General features: G+C 39.1%; 1 protein-coding gene across 1 annotated transcript in view; it reads right to left on the bottom strand.

Moving 5' to 3' along the window:
* Positions 1 to 9855, bottom strand: part of WDR63 (WD repeat domain 63) — a 63711-nt gene that overhangs the window by 4446 nt on the left and 49410 nt on the right. Inside the window, exons 19-21 of the mRNA XM_006919473.3 lie at positions 4343 to 4473; positions 2284 to 2488; positions 995 to 1086 (exon numbers count right to left, since the gene is read on the bottom strand). Of these exons, the coding sequence (XP_006919535.1) occupies positions 995 to 1086; positions 2284 to 2488; positions 4343 to 4473 (428 nt within the window). The remainder of the gene's footprint in view (positions 1 to 994; positions 1087 to 2283; positions 2489 to 4342; positions 4474 to 9855) is intronic.

Raw genomic sequence — 9855 nt, 5'->3', positions numbered from 1 at the left:
ACACAGGCCCACAAGCAGAGAAACTAGCTCAATCTGGGGGCTGCTATGCTCAGTTTTAGGGCCCTGTGAATTGGAGGATTCCAAGAAGGAGTGAGGTTGGAAGGAGAGAGCTGCAACGAAATATATATAATATATATATATATTAAAAAATATAATTTTGTAGAAAAACCATTCAGGAATAAGGGCTTTATTCCCTTTCCTCCCTTCTCCCTTCTAACACTGAGAGAAATTTCATATCATTGACAAAACTTGAAGACCCAGATGAGAATATCGATGTAGACCCTAAAGGCACTGGGAGTGGAGTTGAGCTCCTGGTCTCCTAGAGGGCTTAGCATGTGAGCATAAGAATAGAAATGGAAAAGTAGGCAGAGACCTTGGTCAAGGTGATTGGGGGAGGGGAAGCTTTTTGCCTTATAGTAACCAGGCTGATGTTGTTGGGACTTGTAACAGATTGCAATCTATATATTTAACGTTGGGTGTATACATATTTATTGATCTTTTTATAACCTCCTTATTCACATTGTTTGAAACCCTTGGGTAGTGGGTATGGTGAGGCAGAATATTGCCACTTTCAGACATGCTCCTTGTCATGCACCGAGTAGGGGAGGTTGGGGTGGTGATGGGCAACAGAAAGATGCATAGGAATGTCAACTGTGCCCTGTGGGCAGGGCATCACTGAAATAAGGGTCCCACCCTTGGGTTAACATCTGAAAATAACATCTTGTGATTACAATCTCCCAAATCAATTCTTTTCTGAATCTGGGTTTTATTTATTTGGCCTCCTTCTCATTGCATGTTTGTTTTTTGCTAGCATCAATTATTTAACTCATAAAACAGAAATACTTGTCTTAGTTTTGTCTTAATTTCTCTGTTTTGACCATATGATTCTTTTATTCTCTTACAGAGCAAAAATGCTGTTATTTCTGAGCACACTTTTAAAACATGTCACAGCTATATTCAGTCACATAAATCCTCAAAGCCAAAAGTTACTGACCTCATTGCCAGAAGGGTGACTTAATGTCCAAGGGATTTCTAATATATGCAGTGTTCCATAATAATCGGCTACGGCCATAAATTGCTGTTTAGCTGAAAGATTTAAAAAATGGGGGGAAAACAAACAACTCAGTAATCAAAAACCCATCTTAGAGGTTAAACATGGAATCTGGTTTTGTTTTGTGGTTGCCCAAAGGATCTCCTGTAGTTACAACGATCTTGGCATCTTCATCAGGCATTTATGACTACGGACCATACTAATGTGTAAAAGTCATTTTTTCCAGTTGATGAAATGAAAGCTGAGACCCTGAGCATTTGTCAGCCACTCTGCCCATCTCAAATCTTGTTTTCTTGGTATTTGTATGTATCTGAATGTGGCTCCTAGCTGAGATTGACTTGCTCTATAGCAGTGCTTTTCTTGAGAAGAAAGCAGGGGACAACACATGGAAAGATTTTTGAAGAATAATCATGAGGCCAGTTTTTACCAAAAACACAGTCAGGGCTAAAGAATACCATTATAGAGATGAATTTCAAAGACACAGCCAGAACTAGTTTTCTTATAAAAACGAATTGTTTCCTTTGAGCATTTAAAATGGATAGAAAATACAAATGTATTTGAGAATTTTCATTTTTCTAACTCATCATGTGTTTTTATTTCTTCTTATTTTCAGAAGATCTGGTTGAAATTCCTAAATTCTGGTCTCGTAATCCCTGTAGGTATACAAAAGCAATATTTTGTAGCAAAACACACTTTGTTGATACAACTAAAGCAGTAGCCATACTTTGACACTCTGGAGGTTCTGAAACCTGAATTTCTACATGTAACATTTCTGAGAGAGAAATGGATAGAAAGACAATTTTATGCCTGAACACCCTTGGAAACAAAGAGAAAATTCTTTTAAAAGAGGCAAGTATGTTGGATCTACATTGAAAGTAGTACTTGGTTAAAACAGAGAAATTAAGACAAAGGAAATAAATTATTAGAAGATGAGAAGGATGCTTTTCATTGCGTGGTTCAAAATCAGCCTCTGCTTGGCATACTAAATATGTCTCAGAAATAATTGTTCATGAAGAAGTTACTGAGAGAAGCTCAGGCTGTATCCAAGATATGAGTGCAAGAGAGAAGAAGAAGGAGGAGAAGGAAATGGAGGAGGAGAAAGAAAGAAAAAGGAAGGGAAGAAAAAACCCTGAGAAACAGCACCGGAGGCTTTCCAGATGAATGTCACAATTTTCCCGAGTTACACAAAAAAATGCAAAAAAATGCAGCACATTTGATCAGAATTAACATACCAGAAAAGGTCCAGGGTTTGATGTAGGTGATCATAGTTATACAGATGTTTTGTGAGTGGGCTGGTTCGTGGGTTTTCTCCAGAAGGTCCCAGATATCGATGTATCCATCTTCTCGGCCAACGTAGAAGACACCAGGCCTTGTCAGGGACCAGTGTCCCGAGGTGTACTTTCTTGGTGCACAAGACGACTGGAGGAGGGGTCCAGTCTTTAAACAAATTTTTAAAAAGACAAATTAAAAGATTTTGTTTTTATTGAAGGGATATTCACAGTGATTTTAAGTACAACTCAGATGGCTAATATCATGTAACAGCAAAATGATGCCCACTCAGAAGTCTTATTTCTTTTTCTTGTAGCATTTTTATATAATATCAGCTCTTCTCTTTCCTGTATGTTTTTATAATACCTTTATTTTCTTATTTGTTTTTTTTTTTTTGGAAATCAAACCTGTCAATTGAGCTGTCAACGGTTCTAATAACCCAACTGTTACTGAAGTCCATTGCTATTTCTCTGGAGATTGGTGTACATTAGGTAATTAAACATTATAAGAAAATTTTGCTTATACCTTTGTTTTGCTGTCAGATGTCTGCTTCTAATGTAGACAACTCCAATAGTCAGGAAAAAGAAATAAAAAGTCAATTCAAGCTGTGAGCTGCATCCAATGGCTTACAAATAATATTTGGAAGTGATTTCAGACCAGCAAAGCATCATAAGATCATCTTGTCTTTTCTCTACCATGGGGTAATTTGCCTTCTTTGGGAGGTTTTCATAGAGATAGAAGATCAGAATGTGCTTTCTCCCTACTGTCATTCTTTACCTGGCAACCAAGTACACGCATATGTCTGTCTGTTCACATCTGTAAGGACTAAACTAAACTGCCGAACCGTCTCTCTGTCCTCCGATACATGCATAAGAACCTTTCCGTAGGGAACGAAGAATGTCTTCGACTCATGAACCTGTTGGAGGTGTGACTCCAAACCTGTTCTTGCCCACTTTGCCCAGATCCTTCAGTTGCTGTGGATAACCAGGTTCCTGACCTCTGAGTAGTTTTTGGACAATCTTGCCTACATTTCCTTTTTCTTTCTCTCTAATTACAAAACTAATACTTGCTCATCGTAAAAAAAAAAAAAAAAAAAAAAGAATATACAGAAGTACATTGTATAAAGTAGAAGTCCTTTTGTGGATAGGCACTTACACAGTTTTCAATTTTTTTCAATAAAAATCTCGTACATACATTCACACAAACTTTTCTTTGGAGATTTGTGTTAGTTTGAGTTCCAGAAGTGAAAATGTTAGGTCAAAAATATAATAATTATAAATTTTTTTATGTAAATAAAAATATATATTACATATATTATTTATTCAAAGAATATATATATTATGGCTGTGAAATATATAGATATATATTTCAGATTTTGATAATCTTAATTTGCTCATCAAAGGGATGTATCATATTAATTTCCCCACACCCTTGCTTCACTGAATTTTCTCAGTCTTTCTAGTTTTTGACAGTTTAGCTTCCATCAGTCTGGATCCAGACCCTCTCCTAATCCTGACCACCAGATTTTCTTAGCACTGCCTCACTTTGACCCATGCACGTCTCTGGTCTCCCTGGTGATGGACACTTGAGCTTTTTTACTCCCACTTTCTGAACCTGCTGACATAGTCCTGGTGTAGAAGCAAAAAGGACAGACCTGGTGTTTCTCCTTAAACTTCATACAGTAACGAGCATCCATCTTTAGCATCCCGTCTTGTATTTTAAGGGGAGGAAAAATGCAAATCCAGTCCACTGACCACAATGTATTTCAGAGAAAAGACTGTTAGCTTCCAGAGAACAAGAGACTCCTAAATGTTTCCTTCCCTCAGGAAAGAAAAACAAATGGTTAGGTTTTCAAAGGGCTTGCAGCAGTTCTGCTGACAAGCTGGAGCCAAGACCATCTGTTTCAATTTCTCTAAAAAGTGTCCCAAAGGCACTGTTATGTCAGGATAGTCTGTTGTTTCTATTGTCTTTCTCAATAACAAAGGACCACACACCCATTCCTTCATTTTACAAGCAACTTACCATGATACCTTCTTTCCAGATGGCCACGTTCCATCCCCCAATGGTGAGGATAATGTCGTTGTAAAAAGGTGACCTCTGAACAGTATGGACGGCACCATCATGGACAGTGTAGAGGTTCACCGGCTTCTTTGCTGTTGGAGTGGAAAAGGCCATTTCATCTTTAATAACATCGTCTACATTTCTGCAATGAAGAGTGGAGTGACCTCCGATGGACAGACAGGCCCTGATTAATGAGGTCCAAGAGTAAAGAACCAGAGTGGTTCTTAGTGGACAGAATGAATCTGTCCATGAATAGCTCCTCCTCTTTCTATGGAAAGTCCAGAGAATTCCCCGTCAAGGCCACTTTTCAGGCTCAGAGGAACACCTCATGTTCTTATTCATTTATTAATTCATTCATTTGTCAACAAGTATTTGTGAATTGCCCATATATGTACCAGGTACTGTGGATGGCTGGGTAAACAATGGTTAATAAATAAACATGAATGGAGCTAGCTCACAGTCTATTGGGAAAGACAGATACATACTCAATAAACAAATCCCAAAGTACAGAATTAAAACATGTGAAACATGTTATGAAAGAAAAAAATATTACGAGAAAGAATAACAAGGGACATTCATAGTTTAGACTGAATGCTTAGAAAAGTCTTCCCTGAAGATGAGTCATTTATGCCCAAGTAGCAGCTTGACTTGGGAAGATTTCGGTGTGGAGGGGCACGCCAGGCTGAGGGAGCAACACACACCGAAGTCCTGAGGAAAGAAGTGTTGAGTGTCTATAAATTTGGAGAGGGCAGTAATACTGAGTCTGGTAATCCCAGTGTGGGACGGGTAAAACAAGTAGAGATCAGGAGTGTCAAGACCATGCAGGGCTTTGTAGGAAAGGAGTTTAGGTTATATTCCAAGAGTGATGTGTTCTCATGAGTGCTTTAGGCCTAGAAGACTATCTGATTGACATTTCCAAAAGATGCTCTGGCTGCCATAGGAGAATGGATTAGTGGCAGGTAAAAGCAAAGGGGGAACACCATCGGAGGCTGTTGTGGTAGTTCCCATGAGAGGAGATGGTGGCTTGGATGAAGGTGCAATGGAGAAGAGTGGATAATCAAGACATGTTTGTGAGCTAGAATTGACAGGGCTTGGAGACCACTTGAATAGGAGGGGTGGGAGAGATGAAGTGCTGAGAGTCACAGCCAGGTCTCTGGTAAAGGCAACTAGTTCCATGAAGTTTCCACTTCTGGTAGCTGGGAAGTCTGGAGGAGAAGCAGGTTTGGACTTGCAGATCAAGACTTCCCTGTAGTCTCTGTCCTAGGCCCCAGGGGCCTTCTGCTTCCCTGATCTATATATGTGCCATTGCTTGGGTTACCTCTCCCCTAAGCCTGTCTGCAGAGCTGGATGCTCCTTACTCTTTGCTGCCCACATCCGCCAGCCCCAGGAATGGCTATAAAAATATATGCCTGGCTAGACCAAACTACGGTGTTTGGCTACTTTATACTAAATCCATGAACTTATTGTGAATCTCATCGTATTAACGTTATGTGAGGGCTAGATTTTTTTTTTTCTCAGAACACCAATGGGACACGAATCAGAAAAAAAGAGCTACTAAATCTTGCAGAAAGCTCATAAAGCAGAGTTTCAAAGAGATATTCATCCACCTATGTTCATAGCAACATTATTTGCAATAGCCAAAACATGGAAGCAACCCAAGTGTCCATCAGTAGATGGTGGATGGTATAAGCAAAATGTGGTGTATACATATAATAAAATGTTATTTATTCTTCAAAAGGAAGAAAATACTAATATATACTACAACATGGATGAACTTTGAGGATAGAATGCTAAGGGAAATAAGGCACTGTCTGATTCCACTTATGTATGAGATACCTACTCACTTATATGAGTCACGTTCATAGAGACAGAAAATACAATGGTGGTTGCCAGGGCCTGAGGGGCAAGGGAATTGGGGACTTATATTTTAATGGGTATAGATTTTCAGATTACAAAATAAAAAGTGTTCTGGAGATTGGTTACATAAAAACATGAATGTACTAAATGCTACTGAACTTAAAATGGTTAAAATGATAAATTCCATGTTTATGTATGTCTTACCACAATTTAAAAATTACTTAGAAAAAAGGTTATGAAGTATAAATAAATTAAAATTTTAAATGGCACTCTTCTTGTTTAAATTTTTTTTCTCTTCCCATCTTGAAGAGAGCACAGAAGTCATGCTTTTAAGTTTACCTTGAAGTGATCTGGAAATTCCTACTAAGGCAGGAGACCCCTGAAAACTGATAACTTTCTTCTTGCCACTGCTCCCATCTCTCAGAGTCTGGTTTTGCCCTCAGGGTTAGCAAGGTTTTTCTAGATTCTCCATCATTCTGGTGACCAGAGCTGTCCAGAAATCTGGAAGCCCTCTGTGAAATGTAATGATTCCCAGTAACAGCAACATAGAGAACCATCAAGACTTGTACTCTAAAATAATACATCAGAAGGTGATTCCTTCGCAAGGTCTATAAATGTCTAATCACTATGTTGTATGCTTGAAATTAATGAAATATTGTTATGTCAACTGTAATTGGTAAATAAATCTTAAAATAAAATAAAATAATGTGAGATGTTCTCAGTTCATAATAACTTGTCCTTTAAAAGACCTTAGTGCCATTCATCAATGAATGAAGTTGTCCTTAAGTTATTAAATGAAGTGCCAGAGCCCCTAGGCCAAGTTGTTATAGGAAAATCATGATAAACAAAAAAAGTCATTTCCAGAGTCATTATCTAATGCAGGATTCAGGATAGTGACAGTTAAGAGTGCCAACTGCCTGAGTTCAGATCCTGACAGTGCAACCGAGGGTAGCTACCCCACAGAGTTGCTGTGCAGTTAAATGAGTTAATTCATGGAAAGTGCTTAGAAGAGTGCCTGGCACATGACAGGTGTTAATTTGTGAGTAGAGTACATGATATCATTATGTCAACTGTCATCATTCAGCCTGCATTTCTGGGCTTGTCACTTAGACCATCTGGTAATTTTTTTGATTTGACATTTTTTAATCACAAGGGAAGCTGTCTTTCAGAAGTTTCATCTTAGAAGAGAAAATTCTCCTTGCTTTGTACAGTTGAGATAAGAACATGGGGTTCCCAGAGATCACGGGGGATCGGGTTACCTCATCTTTACTCAGGAAATCTCCATGGTGTTTATGAAAGACACCATGCTTTCCAAGGAAAACACGACCAATACATAGAATGTAAAAATAAGGACATGTGGAGTGTGGACACATTGACTTTCTTTGAACTTCAACCATTATTCAATGAGAATAACAGTGTCATTTGGCTTTCTGTGTTACAAAATACTTGACTGATGATTTTAAACTATTTTAAGTAATTAAGTATTATGAAGATTTTAAAGTCTCCTTTAAGTAGGTGATAAAAGCTACTCTCTCCTCCCTTTTTTTGAATGAATGAAATGCCAAGAAATTAAAAGCAACTCCTCCTCTTTCTGACAACCAGCATCCCATTGGTCACAAAATAGTGGCATGTAGACTTCTAAGTCTCTCCTGTATTTCCTCTGCTGTACACCCATTACCATGCCCAGACCTTGGTCCTCCCCATCTCTCACCTAGGCTATTGCAGCTGGTCATCATACTTCCATTATTAGTCTCACCAATAAATTCATCCAGCCCCTGTGATTTTCTCATTATACTAGTGGCTCAAGGATAAACTCTAACTCAAGGCTCTTTGCCACCTGGACTCCAGTGTTCTTCCTGGCACCTCTCCTGCTGCTGTTGCCCTCTCTATTGCTATGGTTTGGCCATGAGATGTCCCTGTTTCATAATTGTCCCCTGGCCTTTTTGGCTTCCATATTTTTGCACTTGTTACTCTTTTTACCTGAAATGTCTTTCTCCATCTGGAAAATTACAATCTATCTTTCAGGACCAGCTCAACTGTATCTCTCTTTAGTGGGTCCTTTTCTTAATAGCCCAAGAGAATCAGCCATCATTCGTTTATGTGTTTGATGTTTCTAATAGATCATGGAACTCCTCTGGGGAGGATAATATCTTGTTCATCTTTATATCCCCAGTGCCTGGCACATAGTAGGTTCTCAATAATGATTTGATGAATAAACAAAAGTAAGAAAGAAAGAACAAAAAAACATCAAGGAGGTTCAAACATAGAGCTCTTGGTTTTTAAGTTTATTGTCCTTGATTATTCTATAAATGGAATAAATTCATTTAAAATAACTCTATTTGTCATGGCCCCCTCAAAAACAGTTTAGGAAACTGCAGGAGGAGGTAAGGCTCTTAGAAAATCTCTGGACCAGGAGGAATCAGTGTCTATCTGTGTGTAACCAGGGCCTGGCATGAAGCTGTGTCCCAGAAGTGTTGCGGGGACTACTGACATGTTACATAGTGCCTGGCATGCAGTACATGCACAATTAATATTTGTAAACTATTGAATAAATAGAAACATGAATAAGCATAAAGGTAATTGAATGTAATTCATTATATCCAATATATAATTTTAAATTCAACTTTAAATCATAAATTGGGAATGAATGGAAAGTGGAAAATTCTCAGTTCTGCGTGCACTTGACCCTTCCTTGGGTCGCATCTAGTCCTTTCTCAATGCCCCAGTCTTATCTATAACACACATTTGGGTTTCTGGTCAGGGGATACTATGTACAAAAAGTAGGAATGCTTTGTTTCCAGATTAAAATGGCTACCTGGAGGCAATGCTGACAAAACAAGCCTTCCCAGGTCTATGGCAAACTCTAGTCTGTGGAACCCGACTCAGTAGATAGAAGTGAAGGGAGTAATGTTTGAGGCGGAGACCTGAGCTCCAGAAGCTGGTCCCTGTGAGTCATAGCTCTGCCCTCCAAACTCATCAGTCACTCAGGTGTCCACTTGCCCCAACCTTCCCTAGGATTGACCAGATTCCCTTGTGTAGACTTAGCCTGGCTGCCCCACCTCACTGCTCCACGGTGTTCTAGCAGTCCCAGGAGCTGTCTCTTCCTTTGCTTATGGTTATTCCACACTTTGAAATGTGGTTCTAATATATTTTTATGCCATGATAAAATCCAAAGTTTTAAAGTAAGTAGTTGTAATTGTAGCGAGCCCCAAGGCTTCGATGGTGGAGATTTGCTTGTTGGGGAGCCCGAGTCTTGACTCTGATTCCTGCTCACACTTGGGTGTGACCCTCATACTTATTCTCAGCTGCCCAAAGCCAGCCCCTGGGAGCAGAAAAAAACATAGACACCACCAGTCACAGCCTCAAAGGAAGGTCCTATAGTCACTGCTCTCATACTGTCCTGACGTCTTCAAGATCACGATAAATTTAGCTTATAAGGTCACTCTGACTCAGATTTTCCACATAGATGAGCTACCAGGTTGTTGAATTATTGAAACGGCATTGTTATTTTTAAATTGTGCTCCCTCGAGTTTTAGTGTGAAAGCAAATCACCTGGCGAATCTTATTAAAATTCGTATTCAGATTCAGTAGTCCTGGGGCAGGATCTACCATTCTGT

The sequence above is a fragment of the Pteropus alecto genome, unplaced genomic scaffold (genome assembly GCF_000325575.1).
Source record: "Pteropus alecto unplaced genomic scaffold, ASM32557v1 scaffold25, whole genome shotgun sequence".
Taxonomy (NCBI): Eukaryota; Metazoa; Chordata; class Mammalia; order Chiroptera; family Pteropodidae; genus Pteropus; species Pteropus alecto.
This window is presented reverse-complemented; position numbering and strand designations above follow the sequence as displayed.